Below are 23,016 nucleotides of genomic sequence, written 5' to 3' on the forward strand. Positions count from 1 at the left end.
TTTTTAATGCGCAAATCAGTTAAAATCTTTCACATAAACTAATTTAATCAGTTGAAATAGACGCTTAAGTGTTTAAAAAGTATCCAAAATCATTCGTCAGATGAACCTGAAATTTGAGGCCGAAATTGGTCCTTACCGGACCTACTCCTTTATAGTAATTCCTTATAATCAAGGCAGGTATATAGAAAAGATCCATGTTAACAATAAATAACAAAAAAGCATAACAAATAGTATAAACATGTCAAATTAACAAGAAAGTACTATTTGAGAGTACTCGCAGTTACTGACAGCTAGTTAAAAACCAAAACAATTAAAATTAATAATAAAAAATCATGTATCAGACTGAGACTAAAACCAACTAAAACACATCCCAGAGATTTTTCGTTTGCAAATTCCGAACTTCAATCTATTCACTCCCAAAAGAAAAGGGAGATAGTATCGACCGGCTACCGACCGTGAAATAGCTGTAAAGCCAGTCAAGGTCGTTAAAAAAATTCCATCATCATCATCATTGACAGAAGTGACAGAAAGAGTTCTAAATGCCAGAATGGAGAAATCGGAGACTTATATCATAGGTGGTATTTTTTTGCTCGACTTCAGAAGATGAAAAGAAAAGATTGATATCAAACGAACTAATAATCTGGCATAATGTTTCAAGACACTGTTAAATTCCAAAAAAACGAAGACACTCAGACAGCCTAGCAAATTCATAAGATGTATCAACAGTTAAATAATTATTTAAAAACAAAAACCCGTCCCCTGTTTCACACAATTGACCTACATAATTAGAATTATCACCAGCTTTGTACTTTCATTGCCAACACAACGGTGGCCACATGTGTATGCAGTCGGATCTGCCTACCATTAAGGAGCACCTTAGATCACCCCAAGTTTAGTAGGGTTTGTGATGCTCAGTCTTTAGTTTCTCATTGTGGTTTTCCTGTACTGTTGTTTGTTTGTGGTTTTTTTACTTTTATCGCCATGGAGTTGTCAGTCTATTTTTTACTATGAGCTTTTGGTTTCATTGGCCTCTCTTTAAGAAATTATACCTTTGACATTAATTGGGATATTTGACAATATATCAACAATTACTTTGCTGATTCATTTCAATTAAGATATTGTACAATTTGTTTTTGATTTTAGTTTGAAAGGCCCTTTGGTTATCTTTTGTCTCTCTTTTATGGACAATAACAGCTGCAAGAAGTCATCTTACATTTTTTATCTTTATGACATATAACCATATTTGCTGGGCCAGATTTTTTGCACTTTATTCATGTTATATTTTCAACCATGGTGATTTTTCTGTGGTCATAATGCATAGCAACGTGTTTAAATATTTGGCATTAAAAGTATGTTACTTATATTTGGCTAAGTGGAGCAAGTGGAGCAGCCTGGAACTGATGACCGTTAAGAAGAGTGTTTCCATAACAGTTTGTTTTTCCTTTTTTTTTTAGCCATAGTGTTGCCAGTTATATATTCTTCTACTGATGGATTTTAATTTACTTTTGGTAACATCTTTTTTTTTATTTTACAAGTCTCATGGAAAAGTTACATATATAATGAAGGGATCTTAATATATAAACATATGTATATATATATAGGTCAACGAATACCTCAATATAAAAAATAGAAGATGTGAAATAGGAAGATGTGGTATGAGTGCCAATACGACAATTCTCCATCCAAGTCACAATTTATAAAAGTAAACCATTATAGGTCAAGGTGGTATGATTACCAATGAGACAACTTAGACTTCACAAGAGACCAAATGAAACAGTAATTAACAACTTAATGACAACATATGGCCTTTTACATGAGCAAAGCCCATACTAATGCCCTTTTGATATGTAAGACATAATTGAATTATCAAACATATATAAAGCTGATTTAGTTTTTGAGACTGATAAAAAAACAGTTGACAGTTGTCTTCTTAAAATACTTTATTCTATTCTAAATTATTGTAAAAATATAAATGTGCAATATGTAATGCTTTCAATTGACAATATATAAAAATATTTATGAACACATTTTAACAATAGTCTTAAAAAAATACTATTTGTACTGCCTGCCAATAAAATATTCTTTTTAATTTAAAGAGATTTTACAAAGATGTTTGTTTATATTTTCATTGATTTTTGTATAAAACTTTGAGATCAATATATATATTATTCCTTTTATCTGGACAAACAACTTTCCCAAAATATGTATTCTGGAATGTGACATTTGTGAATGTGAATTATGTTCTATGTATTCTGGAATGTGACATTTGAATGAGAATTATATTCTATGTATTCTGGAATAATTTAATTTTGGATGTAACACGTCTTCTGATTGGCTGACATAATTTTGTTATGAGCCCATAGACATAATTTAGTCATGTGACCGTGACGTCATCAACGTTTTTTCATGTTTTTCTAAGGTTTAAAATGGAATTTAGAATTAAATTATTAGAAATGACTGTAATATTTTTTCTGTCTATTCGAAATAACATAAAAAATGTGATGCACACTGTTAAATAACCCGCTACGCGCGTTATTCAGTGTGCACCAAATTTTTTATGTTATTTCTTCATAGACAGAAAAATTATTACAGTCATTCCTTAAATGTGACATTTGAATGTGAATTATGTTCTAGAACTCAAACTACTGTGGATTCATTCACTTTCATGGGTACCAAGGAGGTCTCATTGGGGGTTCTGATCCCGGATTCCGCTTATTGTTTTGTCAGATTCCCATATCCCGCTTACGCTATGTACGTAAGCAATTCTCATTTTTTTATCATTTCCCGGGTCCCGCTAGACCTCATTTCCCGTTTTCACGACACAATAATTTGACTTTCACATGTCACGCTTACAAAAAAATCGACAATCACACGTCACACTTAGACCCCAATGAGACCCACTACCAATTTTCGTGGATAAAGGAAAACTTACATGTAGGTTCCGTGATATTTAACTTCATGGTTTTGCTGATGTCTGCATACAAGCCTATAGAAAAAATCTTATTTGTTGGACAATTTATTTTGTGGTTAATCTGTACCCACGAAATCCACAAAGATTGGTATCCACAAATAATAGTGAACTCACAGTATATTTTGGTAATCTTATGACATGTATGAGGAGAAAATGTTTTTGTTCGAATATCAACATACAGAATTTGGGTGTTCACAGGATGTAGTGGATGAATGAGTCTTAAAAAACATTTAATTATTCACAGAATATTCAATAAGGGAGAAAAGTTGTGTTTTACAAAGAATTCACATTGGAGATAACTCTATAAATGTCAGCAATTGTATCAATAAAAAGGAAATTATGTTACTTACAAAGTCTTGAGCTTAATAATAAGTAGTATTAAACTAAATGCTCATCATTGCATAGACATACATAAAAGCAATACTTGAACAAAAACAAATAAACAATACATGTATATGAGATTTGGAAAGAAATCAAACATATGCGCATAAATATCAATACATCTGTTAACTTATTTCAAGATAAAAAATCTCTATCTAAAGTTTGTAACTGTTTGAAAGTTCAGTTTATATAAGGAATCTATAACAAAAACTAACATTCATCTATTGTTTCTTTTTTTTAATGTTCCAAAACCTATCAAAGTTTTGTGAACTATTCTAGTTTATTGTGCTTTCATTTAATGATATATATACCTCTGTGAAAACAAATATTGTATAAATTTAGTGTTTTTCAGTTTATACCACAAAGTAAAATATATTGTTTATTCAATCACATGTTTTTAGTACACTTAATGTTTTCTCTATTTTGCTAAAAGCCAAATAAATGCAATTTTGGAATAAAACTTTTTTTCAAAATGCATTAATTTAAACATTCTATTCAGACACATATGCATATTTCCCCCAAACATAGCCATTTTGTATCTAGTTACAAATACAGATAATTAATTATCAACCATTGATTCTTAAATGGACTCCCCTGGTTTACTTTAGAATTTTTATGATTTTACATTCAGCAAATTTTGTAAATTGGACAGTAAAATAAAGATAATTTATTACATTTTTTAAAAACAAATGAACACAATCTGTAAAGTAATGATTGAGAAATATAAAATGAATGTTAAACATGTAAAATGCAACAGCTGTCATATAAAATGTACTTCTTCAAATAAAATACATATGTTTTGCTATAACTGAGAGATCTTGGTTTGGCGTCTAACCTGGTTCCAGTCACAAAATATAAATCATACATTTTTTTTTCAAACATATATTCATGTGCAGAGTTTAATATTATGCAAAAACAAATCAAAATGATAATATAATACATAAAGTCAGGTTCACATGATGGCAAATAATTCTATTAAGTATGAGCTGTCTGTCAAATATTTTCTCTGACAAGTTACATTTATTTAACATGGTGTCATTGTGTTATATAGTTAAAATAAAGAACAGAGTTCCAATGTCTACCAGGTTGCAAATGTTTATCTATCTAAGAGAAAACTTAAAAACTGTTTACTTTTTTTTTCTTTAAAACTGTTTTGAAGGCAAATTCAGTGCAATTTCCAAAATAATTAATATTTCCAAGAAACATTTTATTAAAAATATTTGACTGGCTCTGATTTTCAAGCTTGTCTGGGACATTCTTGAAATACAATTTTGATATAAATGAAAACAAGAATTGTATACATGAGAGTGGCAGTGCTAACAATTCAATTTTTCATATAAATAATATTTCCAAGGGACATAATTCTTTTTTGAAAATTATTGATTGTTACTGATTTTCTAACTTGTTTGAAACATTTCTGATATATACCTATGATTAAAGTTTTATAAAATCTATCAGGATTTGTACACGTGGGTGAGCTTACAAGAACTGATGGACAGACGCCTAGTATTTCTATGTCCCAAATAATATGTTATGGAGGACTAAATGGTCATAGACCAACATCTTCAACAAAAATGGTTAATTAAACTGATCCTTTGTGAATTGATTTGATTTTTGATTTTTGGTGTTTAACACCACTTTTAACCAGGCCCCTCTTTGTGTATTGAAGGTGTAGTTCACATGTTATGGTTATCATCTGCATAGTATAACATGTCATGTCTTGAGTCAAGATTGATTGATCAGTATTGACCGTCACTTTCCGGTAATGTTCTGCCATTTCCTGGCAGTTAGTTTATATTGGTGCAGGAGTGCCTGGAGAGAACCACCGACCTTTATTTTCCCTTTAAGTCAAGAGGTTAATATATCTTTCAAATAATAGTAGCTTCCATATATATAGGGGTTATTTTCGCGGGTTGTAAATTTTGGTGGATAGAACAAAATTACAAAAATAAATTCCACCAATTTAAGGTAGATAGGGTGTCTTCCTCCATCTTGGATTTTGAAATATAAGAAAACAAGGTCTAGATCTTTGATAAAATGTGCAAATTTAGAGATTATTAGGTAATTCATTTGTAAGAATTTTTATCATGATATGGAAAATGCCATGTTTATCATATTTATGGTTGTATTTTACAAAAAAAACAAATACTTTTGTTTGATTCAACTTTTTCCAACATTGCAAAATAAGGGGAGGCAACTCAAATGCAAGGGCAGATAGTGTTACTTTTACAATAGAATGTGTTAGGAATTTACCCATTTTATTATATAGCAAGAAAACGAGTAAGGTGACCCCGTTTTTCCATTTTCTTATCTAAAAGCATAATATTGAAGCTATCTTCTTATATTTTATCTCAAAATTCTATGGTGTAGTTTTTGTTTTATGGATTTTCCATGCATAATCTATACAAAATCTGACAATTTTGCACAACCTGTAGTGTGAAAATAAGTCCTGTGATCCATTCTTTTTATTAATTTTTTTAAAGAAGCAGGATATAAACTACATTTTGGCAAATTATTAAAAAAATCTATGGATTACATTTAAGACACCCCATCTACCTTAAAAGTGCAAATGATAAAAGTTTTAAATCTGCCAAAATAATAACTGCCAATTATTTAAATTATTTATAGAAAATAACTCGCTATACAGTAATATATGAATTTCAATATTAAGTTAGTGTTGTTCCATAAAAACATACACATGGTTATCTGCCATTTGGTTTCTATTGGAGAGTTTTGTAATAGGCACCCATACCACATCTTCTTATTTTTATATGGAACCCAGGAAGGCACTTTGAAATCTCCAATACAGGTACATGGTACATGGGAGACACAAAAAGTGTAAATTTAAGAGAAATTCTGGCTTAAGACTCTTGAAGAATACCTCTTTTTGAAGGTTCTTCCTGTTTGAATGGAATAGCTCTAAGCATATATATTTTATGATATATAGTTTTTATACAAAATATAACACTATTTACATATGAGAAGTTCAGATTCAAAGTAAAAGTGGTTGATACAATTCAAATAAGTCATTTTAAAATAAAAAGTAAAACAATTAAGAATAATATTTAAAAAACACAGCACCACATAATATCTATCATTAATTCTTTGTGAAAGACTTCATATTTCTATTGCATAGCTGTTTTATAAATATATAAACAAAATAATGGAATTAAAATTACTTCTTCATTAATTTACAATTGTAGTTTAAAATTTCAAACTAATGCAATCTTTACAAAAATTATGTATTTATTAAATTACCTTGTTGTGTAAAGAAAAAAATATAATACATTATTGTATAGCAATATCATATTTCCCACAGAACGTAACCAAAAGTTAGCGTGCAATAAATTCTAATATTGCACTAGTGCAATAAATCTTCAAAATTCATGACGTCATCAACATTTAAATCTTAGTTTAAACCAATTTTTACTTTCAAATATTATATTGCTATACAATAAAAGGGTTATTGCATGAATATTAGGGAATATTGTCCCTCGTAGAACATATATTGCACTCGCAAGCTCGTGCAATATAAAATTCTACTCGGGACAATATTCCCCAATATTCATGCAATAACCCTATATTATTGTCATGTTGGTAATTTTCATCAAAAATATATTATATCTTGGTAATTGTGAACAACAACAATCAAACTGACTGTGCAAAATAAACAGCATAATAGACAATATGTTTTGCACATGAATACTTTATCATTATAGATAGGTTTTGATTGACCTTATTTGAGCAAGATCTAGAATATGGTTGCCATGATGGAGGTATAAGTACACAAAGTCCTTCATAAATCAGCTCAATTCACAGATCACTATCTAGACTTAAAAAAGAAGTGTTTCTATACAAAATATACCCTTGCATAATTCATTACTGCTGCATGTATCTATTAAGGATCACTTATGAATGTCACAGTTTCAATTACGTTAAACAAAATGAAAAATCACAAAAATACTGAACTTAGAGGAAAATCAATTCGGAAAGTCCATCATCACATGGCAAAATCAAATAACAAAACGCATCAAAAACAAATGGACAAGAACTGTCATATTCCTGACTTGGTACAGGCATTTTTAAATGTAGAAAATGGTGGATTAAACCTGGTTTTATAGCGCTAACCCTCACTTTGATGACAGTCTCATCAAATTCCGTTATATTTACGAATGAGAATTTCTCCATCCAAAATGACAGACAAGGGAATTAACCCAAACTCAAATCATGTCATTCAAAATCTGTTATTTGGCTAATAACATGTAAATAAAAGAATCACGTAAACTATGTAATCTTAAAGATTATAAATATTTTATCATTGTTGTTAAAACTGACATAAACAAGAATGTGTCCACAGTACACGGATGCCCCACTCGCACTATCATTTTTTATGTTCAGTGGACCGTGAAATTGGGGTAAAATCTCTAATTTGGCATTAAAATTAGAAAGATCATATCATAGGGAACATGTGTACCAAGTTTGAAGTCGATTGGACTTCAACTTCATCAAAAACTACCTCGACCAAAAACTTTAACCTGAAGCGGGACAGACAGACGAACGAACGGACGAACGGACGGACGAACGGACGCACAGACCAGAAAACATAATGCCCCTCTACTATCGTAGGTGGGGCATAAAAATAGTGTCTGAATAAAAATTGAATGTAAGGGTAAAACTTTTCATTTGATATTTATTATTTTTAAGGCTAATTTTCTCAATTCTGTATATTTTTGGCCCATTATGTTTTATAAGTTATATATCAGCAACTTATCATTCTCTTTTCTATTGTTCTAACCATTTTTCACCATTATATTTTTTCCCCTTTTTATTTTGGATAACCCAACTCAGATTCTCTTCACTTTTGATGAAGAAGAAACTTTTAATTAAAAAAGACTCTTCACATGTTGTAGAATATAGAAGCTAGCCTTTTAAAATTTGATTTAAAACTATGTTTAGCATTATATAAATTGCATGGTACATTTTATAGAAATAAAATTATTGCATAAATTTTGATTTACAACTCTTAATAATTTATAAATGTAATGACTTAAATTTAACTAGAATATTTGAGGCAATCGCATAGGCTTTATACAAATCTGTTATTGTATAAACAGTCATGTTGATGGTTTATACGTTTAGTTATGTCTTAAGTATAGAAATGAGACATCTATCAAATTGAAATCTACAGTTGATACATGCATCAATACCTTGTCATAAAAAATATGAGAATTTTATTTGAAATATTCTGATCAGGTATATTAGTCTCTAATGCATGATGATAAATATCAGGGTAATATACTTAAAACAAAATAGCACTAATTTGCCTATGGCACAGACATGACAGAGAAAAAACAAATATCTAACAATTTTTCTGTTGTCAAAGATAAATAAACAATTTAAACAAACATCACTGCTAACAGATATTTGAAGACAAAAAATAACAAACAAAATGTATTACATATATGAAATATAAAAAAAATCATTTTTCACCATAAATATATATATACTGGCACTAAGATTCAATATTATGGTATATTTGGAATAAGTATAAACAATATTTATATGCAAAATATACAATTCAATCCAATAATTGGAAAATAAGAAGACAACAACATAAAAATATATTTCTCTCAATGCAACATCTAAAATTTACTGACCTTGATAAATTGAAAAAATTGTGAAAACTGGATGTAATATTATAAACTCAAAGTTCTGATTACCACATAATTTGTAATACATTAACATATAAATGATTCATTACAGTGAGCAAGTTTCAATTTATATTATGAGCTTGCAGTTGACTTTGTAGGCTAGAACTGTGATTTGTAACACAAAAGAATCACCACTTATTCCAATAATAGTATTTAGTATATTGAAATAAATATATTGAGTTATCTCCCCTTGAACATGTTAGACAGAGAATATAGTACTTGTTTCTCATCACCAGGCAGTGTTCTACAACTGTGTAAAGTTTTATTAAAATTTGTCAAACTGCTTATGAAGTGGAGTACTTTCAAGGCATTTGGATGCACAGACAGACAGATAGTAGTGCTTTAAAATATTTGTACTATTCATGATCATACAATGATAAGTATTTACAATCTTTGAAAACATTCATGTTTTGAAGTCCACATTTTTGCATTTTTTTCAATATATAAATAATACATAAATAGATACATGTATATGGCAGAGTAGATTTATAATCAAACATATTTAACATGAGGACTTAATAAACCTATTTTTCCACAAGACTTGTTCTATAACAGATTATATTGTGGCTATGTCTCTAACTGCCATGTCAAAATAAAAATGGTAGATTTTTTTAAATTGGTAAAATCCCCTATTTGAAAATACAAATATTCATCTGCCATTAATATAAATGCATAAAAGCAGATATAGGTAACATGTATAAATAAATGAGACAGCAACTAAATAACAAAAAAAAAAAAAGATTCTTAAGTTCAACATTCAATCTTTAGCAATAGACAAATGTCTTAACAAAATGCATAGCTCTCAATGATCTTATTGTAAAAGTACTGTCACTTAAAATTATAGCAAACAATACATTTCTGAAACTCTAAATGTGCTTTTCTAATTTCATGTACAAAAATTCAAAATATCAAGAAATTTTTTTTTCACTGTTTCATAAAAAAAAAAATAGATCTTTCCAACATAAAGTAAAAACACCTGACACCATATTTTAAAAATTTACCACCCTTGTTTTAAACTATAGAAGTGCAAATACTGTTCATGCTGTTGGTCCATTCTTATTTATTGGATACCAATTTTCGAGGATCTCATGGGTATAGGGTACAGCAGTTCAATGCATTACAGTTTGTTATATGAATATACATGATATATGCCAACTTTGTGGCAAAACCATGAAATCAAATATCCTGTAACATGCAAATTTTCCTCAATCCACGAAAATTGGTAACCACAAAAATAAATGAATCCACAATACATGTAGGCATCATTATGCTATCTAACTTATACGACATGATCAAATAATTCTACCTTTCTCCTGACCTCTTCATACAGACTTAATCATACATTTCTAACTCCTCCCTTGAACTATCATCGACCCCATCAGTTTCTAGGTCATTAACATCTTGTATATTTGGTGTTATGTCAAACATTTCTAACTCCTCCCTTGAACTGTCATCGACCCCATCAGTTTCCAGGTCGGTTACATCTTGCACATATGGTGTTATATCAAACTCCTCTACAATCTCTGCAACCCTCTTCAGTTCACAATCTTCCAAGGCTTTAATCAGCTTCTCTTTTGTAGCATCATGACCGTTGGACTCTTGCCACTTAGTTAACATAGAGTAGGCTTTTTCTTTGACATCGTGATGATTCTGGTCAATAATACTGATAGTGCCTTCTCTTATTTCTAGATGTCGCCCAACATTTTTCCAGTCACTGATTATTTCATGGGAAACCTGAAGGAACAGCTTATTCCATGGACTATTTCCTACAAAAATTCAAACTTTTAAGACTTATCAAAGACCAATTATACAGATTTTTTATTATTTCTTTGTTGTTTTATTTCAGAGCCTGTAATTCATGTGGTTGCAGCTGTTTATTGTTGTTTCTCATATGTGTTTATTGGTTATTGTTTTGTATAGTTTGTTCTTGTGTTGTGGCTTCAATTATAAACTAGTTTACCACCACCACACTCTGTATTAATGTGCCTGTTCAAATTAAGGAACCTGTAATTCAATGGTTATGTTTTTTGGCTGGGAAACACATTTGTTTTTCGTTCATTTTTTCAAACATAAATTACACCATTAGTTTTCTAGTTTGAATTATTTTATATCTGTCATTTCAGGGCCATTTTAAGCTGACTATGCAGGATAGGGTTTGCTCATTGTTGAATGGTGTACTGTGACCTAAAGTTGTCAATTTCTGTGTCTTTTGGTCTCTTTGTAGAGGGTTATCTCATTAGCAATCAAATCATATCGTTTTATATTTATATTAAGTGTTCTGAGAGTTTGTTGTGAGATCAAAAACTCTTTTTTGATTTAAAAGTGCAGCCAGCAGCTGCTGTAGGAAAATAAATAGTTAATTTACCATTGGGCTGTTCCAAGGCATCTCTCATTTTTGTAAATGATGCAGACGATCCAATTATACTAGGAATATTTGGCAGGTTGCCTTCTGAACCAAACACAGTTAAGCTATATCCTACTTGACCAGGAAAATTGTTCCCTCTTTTGTCAGATAAACCAGAAAGGTTATTTGAGGATATTGGTGGAGTTACACATAGATAAAATTTCTCCTGTTCTGGCGAAGGGGAATTACTCCTTATATCTAATTTCAACTTTGGTGTAGGTGGTCTGTTGTTAGGTCCCTGGTTAAATAATGGTGTGCTTGTTTTTACATGTGAGCCACTTGGTCCAGGTGTAGACCTAATCTGGTGATGTTCATGGTGTGTAAAGTTATAATGAGTGTCCAGTTGACTTTCTGATGATGATGTTTTTGCTGCCTGCTTCTGTCTGAGTAAATCCGTATCAGATTTGTATCCATCCAACACATCAACTGTATGTGAAGATCTTGAGGATTTTATGGGCACTGATATCTGTAAAATGTTATAAAAACATAATTAGTCAGTGTGATACAATATTTATCCATTTAAGACAGTTAAATTTCCAAATTTAAAACGCAAGCTCAAGAAGTGTTTTAAATGTTTAAGATTTAACTATCAAGAGTGAATAAGTCATGTACATGACATATTTATTTTCGATATCACAGACTAGTCAAAACATTTACTAAATTTTATCATCGGTATAAAGACATCATTCGTAAATATAGCTCAACATGCAGACTTCTAATACGTTCAGGTATTTCACATCCAATTCTTTATGGAAATATTCTTTATAAAGCACAAAGGTGTCAGTATTCACCTCAGAAACTTACAAAACCTTTGAATAGACTTCTTAAGAAGGGATATAACTACGATACTGTTGTCAAGTCATTAAAGATTGCATATTTTGGCGTTAATATTGAGTCACTGATAAGGTCTTTGCATTGGATTTAAACACATTTATTCTAAAAACAGTTGTTGGCATGACACGGGTTATGTTCTTCTCATATATGTTATGATGGTATGATACTAAACCCCTAATGGGAAGGATTGTGCCTGATGTTCATATGATGAAATCATAATCTTTCAGTCAGTTTAATTGAAGTCTAGAGCTGGCATGTCAGTTAACTGCTAGTAGTCTGTTGTTATTTATGTATTATCATGATTATTGTCATTTTGTTTATTTTCTTTGGTTACATCTTCTGACATCAGACTCGCACTTCTCTTGAACTGAATTTCAATGTGCATATTGTTATGCATTTACTTTTCTACATTGGTTAGAGGTATAGGGGGAGGGTTGAGATCTCACAAACATGTTTAACCCCGCCGCATTTTTGCGCCTGTCCCAAGTCAGGAGCCTCTGGCCTTTGTTAGTCTTGTATTATTTTAATTTTAGTTTCTTGTGTACAATTTGGAAATTAGTATGACGTTCATTATCACTGGACTAGTATATATTTGTTTAGGGGCCAGCTGAAGGACGCCTCCGGGTGCGGGAATTTCTCGCTACATTGAAGACCTGTTGGTGACCCTCTGCTGTTGTTTTTTATTTGGTCGGGTTGTTGTCTCTTTGACACATTCCCCATTTCCATTCTCAATTTTATGGTATGCACGAGATTTGGTGGTGGAATCATTTTCTCTAATGATTTTTACATGATATGTAGACAAATTTAATACTTTTTTTTAGAAAGATCTGCAAAAATATCTGTTCTTTCTATGTGACATCTTCAGGCATGGTGCCTTTTTTTCAGAGGAAAGCAAGAAAGGGGAATTTCAGAGGAAAGCAAGAAAATTTGAAGCCATAATGGAATTTTGACCAATGACCAATTGAGATCACACGAACCACATGTTTATTAAATAAAAATAATCAACAGGTCAGGAAATAGATAAATCGGGGAGGGATAAGATAGATCTGTATACCAAGTATATTCATAGATTGTTATTATTGTTGTAATATGATTATATTTATATATTTGGTATTTTAAACACATTAACATGTGTGAATAAAGTATATATCTACTATACATGCTATATATATATATATATCATCATTGACAAGACATTTTTTTTTTGTAAAAAAATCATTTGACTGAATTACTGATATAATGTATTAAATATTGAAGTCAAAAAACAATATCCTGATATCTATGGATTTTCTCATTGACAAATATATGCCAAATGACTATAAATTAGCTGTCATGGAACCTTGCTCTTTTAGTCCATGTTATATTTTTTTATCAAAAATTTAAATGTAAAAATATCCTTGTGGCGAATTTTCAAAACCACTACGTCAAGTATCCACGCAAATATTCTTTTTTCCATCAATTCACTGAAACTGGTATTAATACAAGCATGTCTAAGTGCATCTAAAGCTAACATACCATTCTGTTGAATATTTTCCTGTTATGTGCACCTCTGGAGATGATCTTAAACTTTGGATCCTTTTTACTTTGTTGGAGTTCTAGTTTTTTCAATTTCATTTGTAATGCTGCCATTGAAAGTTCCGTTACTAGAAAAATCATTAAATAATGACATTTAATATCATGATTATGGTTATAGACAATATAAGAATTTAAATTGGAATAATATTCAACAAGTGACATTAATTTTCTATTTTATAAATGAGTAACACTGTTGATCATGAGTAATGAGTTGGTTATTTAATTTCCATATTTTAATATATTTCTATTCTGTTTCAAAATAAGAAGATTTTTACGACCATTTTAAAATCATAGTATAATTATAAAAGAATGAAAAAAGTAGAAAAGTAAAGGGTCTGTGTGCTTGTTTACGAGATATAAGCAATCGAAAATTTGTTAGGAAATCATTCTCTCTAGATTTTTTCAGACTTTAATCATAGGCTACTTTTTTGTTGCAAAACTATCATACTATGAAAAAATAACAAAAATTTAAAAGATTTTCATCCATGGCTTTTTTTTAAAACTAGTCTATCCAAATTATTTTAGAAAAGAATTCCACTCAAGCCAGTGCTAGGAGTTGTCATAACCTTGCAGTGAGGTGACAGTTTGTTTGGCTCCTTGTTGAAAACCTCACTTTGATTTTGAGATGAAGAACAGCTATAAAAGTGCTGTTCCTTTGATTTTGTGTGTTTTGTTGTTGATCATGTACTAATTTTGTGTCATGGACCCCATATCCTCATGTTTTTCCATTATTGTCATGAAATAATGAAAATAAAAGTCGGGGTTAGCAGACAAACTTCTTTTAATGACAATACATCATGTACATAGTTAAAACCATAAGATTACGAAAATCTGGCAAAAATTTAAAAACAAAGAGGAGCTTAATTATTCAATTAAGACTTTTAATGTTTAATGGTAAATAAAGAATAAGAATTAGCTAAAAAAAAATCTAGCGTGTTCTTCCATTGTTTGGTGTAAACATGATAATGCCATTGACAATGCCCTGCAATTGACAAACCAAATATTCCAGAGATGTAAAATACTTACCTTTTTCAACTGATCCTGTAGATGATGCCTGGAAAACAGTTTCTATGGTACCAGTCTGTGAGCCAGGACCTTTGGTAGGATTTTCACAATGACATAAGCAGAGGATCGACCCATCTATGACATTAACATCTTTGTAAGACCTGTGTTTTTCTACATAAAATCCTTTATGTACTAGATGAAGTTCACTTTCTTCCAACCTCAGTTTTTCAGCAAAAGAAGAAGTGATTTCTCCTATTTGATCATCTGGGTTATCAACTTTGACATGAATAAAAGTTTCGTTTAGTTCAGTATCTGTCCTATGTGGTAATGTTTTGTGGAGGTAAAGACGGAATATGATTCTACTTTCATTAAAAAGCATCTCTAAATTTGCTTTCTTTTCGATAATATCTTCTAAAAGAATAGATTCTTCTAAAGCTTTGTTCTTGTAGAGCAAGTCAAACTGCTTTGGCACTATATCACATCTTTTACAGATCTTGTTCTTTAACTCTTCAACTGAACACATAGGATATTCTTGCAAGGTAAAACTGTCCATATCAGGTAACCCCGATTTAATTGTCAAGACTATTTTCTTAGTTCTACGAACAGTGAGCACAGAATTTGAGCTAATTTTTATGGGCAGGTTCTGTATATTTTCAACTTCGTCAATGACATTTGAACTACTAGGAAGGAAAACTTCAAAAGATTTTGGGTTCCAATGACAATGTTTTGAGATCTCATGCCTAAGTTCGACTGTTGAGCAATCAGATCTAACAAACACAGTGAATGGATGCATGTGTCCTCTATCTTCGCCAATAATTCGGACCCTTAACTGAATATCAGAACATGGCTTAGGAGTAAAATGAACAATGAATGTTGGATAAGAATGATCAATATTGGTGTCTCTCATTAACTGTTTTTCATTGAAGAGTAAACAAATGATGGCTTTCATATTGTAATCAACTCTTTTCCCCATGTCATCTGTGACAGAAAAATCTGCAATGTCTTTACCACGAAATTCCTTCACTTCTTTAGCTGCTCTCTTTAAGTAAGCTCTTAAAAACTGCTCTATAGTATCTGTTGATAACTGTTCTATATGTAAAACTAATGAAGTCTGATAAGATTGGTGGTAACAAAATTTTACTATGTTTGTTTTGATTTTCACTACATCAAAATAAAAAGCATTTCTTGGTATTTGATTCAAAATTTCTACTTTCAATGTAGTTTCTCCGTTTTCATTGTCTAGGCACAGTTGAAGTAATTCCTCAGATAACTGTTGTTTAATGAACTGTATGTTGTAGAGAGTGATTGGTTTTGGAAGCGATACACAGATAAAAGGTACTGGATTCTCTAAAAGCATTACATTGTTGCTTACAGGAGTTGGTGTATTTGCAAACTTTTTAGATATGAAAAATGTTAATTGTTTTGTTCTTTCATGTGGAAGAAACACAAATATTGATTGAAAAGATGACAGGAAGGATTTATGGTTTGTACCAAAAATTTCAGCATATCGGTCGTTGTTAAGAACATTTGAAAATGGTCTTCCATATTTTAAAATAATGTCTCGCTGGACCAGCTCAAGGTTTACAAAAGGATTTATTGGTATCTTAGAAATTTTGCCATCCACAATGTAACTACTGGTGGAATCACAATCGAAGATTAAGAATCGATATTCTGGCTTATCTGATGAAAATGAATACCTTTTGAAACTGTTACTACCTTCTTCCGAGTTCAGTGACTCTGAAAAACATATAAAAACATGAAAAGTAATTGCAATGTTTTTGGAAACATGTTGCCTGAACTTTAACATAGCTTAACCAAATAAATAATGGGGATCTGTGTCCATTTTGCACAGATGATGCCCCTGCCTGCATTTAAAGTGGTGAAAGAACTGAACTCAAGGCTGGTAAAAGACTGACTGAAAAGAAAAAATTAAGCAAATTTTCTATTAGTAAAGGGGCATAACTTCAAGAAAGGTAAAAGTAAAACTTCCTATATTCACACTTGAACTGTGTTGTAGTAATATATAGTATTGTGTATAAATTTTGTTGAGGCCAACTAAAGTTGGAGAACAAAACATTTTTGGGATAATCAGATGAACAGACAGACAAGAGTAAAACTTAATGCTCCCTCAACTAAGACAGGGCATACATTTTAAAATATGTTTTATTCATTACATAATTTAACTTTTTTGTAAAATATGAAAAATAAAAAACACCTTTCAATCTTTTTGACAAGTCAAGAACTGCACATGGAATTTTTTTTCTTAATCGGTTAGTAAGCGTAATGATCACGATGATACTGTATCAGAATTCCAGGCTAAAAACTCTTCAACTTTGAATAATTTTATACAAAAACTTTTCTTTGTCAAAATAAAGCACTTATTGTTAGGCTCAAATTAAAATATTGTTTGTTTGCCCTTTACCGACCGACCCTATCAATTCGTTCCGCCTGAAAATCTTTTATTTGTATTTACCAGCAAGATTTTATTTTATTTTATTTTTCGTTCCTACCAAAAATCTTATATTTGTATTTCCCGCTCAAAACTTTTTTATCGGAATCCTCGGGTTTTATCTTTACGTATAAGGTCCAGTCCATTTGGTATCACCTAAGAGCGTTTGACATTAAAACACTTGCATTTGAAGTTTCAAAGCATATGTTTGAAATCGATGTTGAACGCTTTCTGAAATCATGATATGAAGTACGTTACTCTGTACCTTTAAACTTAAAGAGCAGGGTTCATTTATAAAAAAGTTCGTTTGATACAAAAGTATTAACGTGTGTACAAACTAACGGACGTTGTATTCTATGTAGGGATGGCCTTTTGTGAACCGCATATCAGAATGATTATAGGTGTCATACCACCAATTACTCCCTCAAATTTAGAACGTATGTGAAAGTAGGCCTACTCGGACAAAAAAAAAGTGCATTTGATGTCATTGTTCACCTAAACTAACTAACAAATTTGCAGGAATGAAAGTTTTGTTGAAAGAGAAATATATTAAGACCATTTTGAGCCAAAATTTACCTGTCTATGAGTTTGCATTAAAAATTGAGGATTAATGCGCTCCATAGTATACTAATTTAAGATTTCCAGAAAACCAGGGATTATTTTTAGTGGTACCTCCTTTCGGAAGCTCTCTGCTTTCTTATATGATTTTGAATGTATGTTGAAAATTGGCATGCAGAAAGGTGACACCTGTACAATTCAGGATATACCTAGTTTCTATGAAGTTAAACTTAAGGTAAAATATTTAGAAAGCTGTGAAAATTGCAAAATTTGGTTGAACAGATAGGGACTTTTAATTGGTGGTATGACACCTATAGTTGACGATGCCGCTATAATTTATTTATATCTGACATGAACCAAAAGTGACAAAACCCTGTAATGTGGAGAATATCTGGCAGTAAAATCGCCAAGTTTTCCATACAGATCATTTAAAAATGTGATGCAAAATACGTGACAATTGAGTTTTAGGTCTTATAGCATTTTTATTGGAAACAAAGGCACACACGAAATTTGTAACACTCTAGGGACTTTTTCTACTAGTAATATATGTCTGCCCGGACATTATCTTACCAGTACAAAGTTATCTCTTATATATTTTTTTTCAAAACTAATAGTCCCAGCGGAAAACTTATTTGCAAAAACAAAACGGACAAAAAAATGACATTATGCAGATTTTGTATCTATAAAATAAAATATTTTACCTACCTGCCTACCCATGACAAATAATATACCGAGCCAAGTTATTTTTTTGGGAAAAAAATAAAATATTTTACCTACCTACCTACCCTGTTTCAAAACATAGGGTCGGAAAAGGGCAAACAAACAATATTTTAATTTAGGCCTTATTCTTGATACTTTTGAATCTAAAATTAAGCTTAATGCTTTATCCTACATGTATATATATCTAACTTTATTCATAGTTCTTTAAATAAATATGTGCTAAAATCCAGTCTTAAAATACCATCGAAATGTCAGTATCTCAGATTACCATGATTACAGAGTATTTTGCATGGATTTACTGTATACTAAACATATGCATTCCAATAAGTTTGTACTGTCTGGAATTTCACAAAGATGAGAGACAACAAAACATCAGGTCATAGACTAATTGTATTTAGGGAGCCCTTAAGGCCCTTTTAGAAAGACTTCATGTTGAACCTGAGGTTTTTAGCCGATTTTTTCACAACTAATTCTAATGAAACCAATGATGAGAAGCCTATATAAATTAAAATATGGACCATGTGTACCTCCATCAGCAAGCGGATTTATGTCCATGAATAAATATTCTAAGCATGTTCTGCATGTTCTGGATGATGTGTATTACCAAGTTTATGTTCATTTTTTTAATAATAAATATCACAAACCTATATCTGCATCAGTACTGTTATAAGATGCCATTCTGAGACCTCAATTTATGTCTTTTCATGTCTTTTAATTTCTCAATCTGTAATGAAAAAATGTATGCAATCATGACAATATTCCTGTAATAACAGACAATCACTTGTTAAATACCTATGTACATGTACTAAAAACACATACCGTACATGCATTTATTCTAATTAACGCCCCGGGGGCGAAGACAATTTCCGAAAGGGGGGCGTCAATTAGAGAAACGAATTTTGTACCTTACTTCATTGACCTTTACCATGTTTACCTGAATTTTGTTGAAATGGACTATAGTAACATACACGTGTTTCTTATTGTCTCCATAATCTATAAATAGCGTTTATCGGTAATGTGACCTCATCAAATAATTTGTTAAAATTTTCGAATGAACAAGCGTGCACATCAATGGAACATAATTTCAACAGCGTACTGTGTAACTGAAAGATCTATTTTTGGAACTTGTACACACTGTGTTGGAATATCGGAGTGGATTAAAACATGGGCATTATTGATTTTTCGTTTCATGTTTCTGAGTGACCGGGTCGATGTCTTTGCAATATTGTAAATTCTGTAATAGTTAAGTTTCAATTATTTTTTTTTAACTACAAAATGGGGGCATTTATTAGAAGTCAAAAGTTCTGAACGCACGATTTTCGGTAGGGGGGGTAATTAGAAGGGGGGCTTTAAATAGACATGATAGAATAAATACGGTACAAATATTTTTCAATATTCAGTACACCTGTATAAAATTTATATTCATCATGTTCATTGTGAACAGTGAAAGCAAACTATGGAAAAACAAGAAAATTATTAATGGTGAAAAAAGATAATGATGCATTAAAATAATGATTTTACAATTTGAATAAGGGATTTATTTTGTGAAAGGCTTCCCAGATAAAAAATCTGCAATAATGAAACAATTTTGGCAAAGATTTCTGAAATAACATCATTTTACATTTAAGCATAAAATGTTGGTTAAAAGTTCATTAGAGTCCTTGTTTGTATACTATAGATGTATCATTTGTTTTTCTGTTTTATTATTTGAAATCCCAATGTCAAATTCGAATTAAGAATTCCCTGATCTTTGAAATCCCTAGCTTAAAAACACCCATTCCCCATGTCCCAAAAAATGTCCTGCACCCTCTTTATACTAACCATGATAACAGGTTAAGCTCATCTTCATGTCGATTAGTCATGTTAGTCCGAGATTACTCTGACGTCCAACGGCTGTTTTGCCAGACAAGCTAGAGCCGTGGGACGTCAGAGCTCGTCCCATATCAAAAAGTGGATATTTGCCCACCCAAAATAGATGCGCTGCTTCGTCGCTTCTGAGGCCGACTGACGGCCTTGGAATTATATAAATCGTGCATCAATCTATTCATTTTTCATTTATCTCTTCATTTATGTAAGTTTCACCTACCTGCGAACCTTTATTTTTCCATATTTTAACAGTGTTCACAGTGACCCATCGATTTCGACATTTTGACTTTCACTTTCAAAGATAATCACGTGACCATGAGAAAACAGTGATGATTTATGCAAATGACCATAATGTAACACCTCCTTCATTTACGATGCAAGTTATCTAAATGTCCGAGAGCTTCCGATTGTAACGTGGTCGGAACTAAATGTTAAAAACATTGATCTCCTATAAAGGAGGTGAAAAAATATAAATATTTTCATATTTTGAGTCTCGAGACCACGAACTCTCTCGTAACTTGACGTCCATTTGAAAGTGAAAGTCAAAATGCCAAATTGATGGGTCACTGTGAAAACTGTTAAAATATGGAAAAATAAAGGTTCGCAGGTAGGTGAAACTTACATAAATGAAGAGATAAATGAAAAATGAATAGATTGATGCCCGATTTATATAATTCCAAGGCCGTCAGTCGGCCTCAGAAGCGACGAAGCAGCGCATCTATTTTGGGTGGGCAAATATCCACTTTTTGATATGGGACAAGCTCTGGTGACCCACGGCCCCAGCTTGTCTGGCAAAACAGCCGTTGGACGTCAGAGTTATCTCGGACTACATGTCGATGTGTACATACAGAATAAACGAAGGACAAACTTGGCACCCTTAGACATGTTAGAAGGTTGTGATAAAACTAATATTTTAAGATAGGACTTCATTTAATCAAAATGCTTTTAACACCATTAAAACAAAATTTACAATAATTTGTGCTATAAATCATATTCAATTTCCAATTATATCATGTATATTATCTATTGGCCCCACAAGATTTATCTTATCGCCGGCTATTATTCATTTTTTATACCTAGATATACATACATAAATGTCGGCTAAAAGGTCTACAGAGTTTATGTTCCATTTTTATATACCTTTAAACCTGAGCATCTGAGAATAGTGTGAGTTTAAACCATAATAATAATCAGGTTCAGCTGTTCAGACCGTGCCATTCCAATAAAAACAGCTGATTGCTAATTTTTCCCTATTCTAACTCTGATACTATTTATTCTTTTAAATTCTAACCAGTGCATACATTTTTTAATAACACATTTTTAAAAATAGACAAATTTTTAAATGCGGTGACCCTGCAAATAGGGTGGACTTCCTGTATATATACATGTACGTATAAACATGATAAACATCAACATTTTCCATGTGTACATGTATGTATACAGAATAAACGAATGACAAACTTGACAACCTAATGAGATGGAGAAAAACTCAGATTCTAAGAGAGAAATTCATTCAAATCGCTACAAAAATAACTTTCAACACCATTTGCAACACGATTTACCCAAAACTTGAAAAGAAATTCGTCACAAAACAGAACACTTGTTGATTTCCGGATTAAGGGCGTGGGTAATCATAGACCAATACCGGAAGCAATTCTGTAAGAATTGACGGATAGTTTTTATTAGAATATTTGAGGGTCTGTATGGTCCGTGTAACACTTATCAATTTAAAGTTTTAAAAAGTTTTGAAACTTTAGATTTTTGGAATTTTGATCAAAGTTTTAAAATATCAAAATTTCAAATTGTGTATAGGTTTTGAAATTTTGAAATTTTACCCAAATTATTAAAATATTAAAATTCTAAATATCGTTTATAAATTTGATAGTTTAGGAATTTGGTCAAACTTTTAAAATACTAAACCCAACGTGCAATTTTGATTATTTCACTTTTTGAAAGTTTGATTTTTTAAATTTTTGATTAAAATATCAAAAATAGAAAAGGGGCGAAAAGAGGGGTATCTGTAAACACTGATGTTAACACGGCTCTGATAACAATCATTCATAGTTATAAGTAAATAGCACGACATATATCAAATCATTTTTAATTACAAAATAAATAATGGAAAGAAGAAGCCTGTTTTTTATGATGACATGATATATATAAAACATATTAGACATCGCATGGGATAACAGTATTCTGAAATTTTAAGGTTGTGCATCTATCAAAAATAATTTGTTAAACCTATTTAAACCGGAATTAAATAAGTTGATTTAAATCTTTTATATAAGGTTAGCGTTGAGATAATAATTCAGAGCTATTTGGTGTTCCAAGTGCCCAAACATTTAGAAGTAACAGTGAAAACTGACCAACTCGCAGTAAACCAAATAGTATTATTCGCCTTTTTGACGTTCATGATGAAGGAAGAGCCAGAAAAAGCGCTTTGGTCGCATGCATGCAATTTTAAACGTTTTTTTTTGGGTTTTGTTTATCGATTGCATGACGATAATATATTGCCTTTTATGATTTATTTCAGTTCCAAGAA

At 31.1% G+C, this 23,016-nt stretch overlaps 1 protein-coding gene across 1 annotated transcript; it reads right to left on the minus strand.

The window, feature by feature from the left end:
- Window positions 1-8,157: 8,157 nt before the first annotated feature.
- Window positions 8,158-22,107, minus strand: LOC139527830 (uncharacterized). Its single transcript, XM_071323508.1, has 6 exons — window positions 22,037-22,107; window positions 19,253-19,332; window positions 14,903-16,618; window positions 13,817-13,944; window positions 11,429-11,933; window positions 8,158-10,829 (listed from the first exon to the last, which is right to left on the minus strand). The coding sequence occupies exons 2-6, from the start codon at window positions 19,284-19,286 to the stop codon at window positions 10,396-10,398; spliced, it is 2,817 nt and encodes a 938-aa protein (XP_071179609.1). The 5' UTR covers window positions 19,287-19,332; window positions 22,037-22,107; the 3' UTR covers window positions 8,158-10,395.
- Between the last annotated feature and the right edge of the window lie 909 nt (window positions 22,108-23,016).

Source organism: Mytilus edulis, chromosome 6 (genome assembly GCF_963676685.1).
Source record: "Mytilus edulis chromosome 6, xbMytEdul2.2, whole genome shotgun sequence".
NCBI lineage: Eukaryota > Metazoa > Mollusca > Bivalvia > Mytilida > Mytilidae > Mytilus > Mytilus edulis.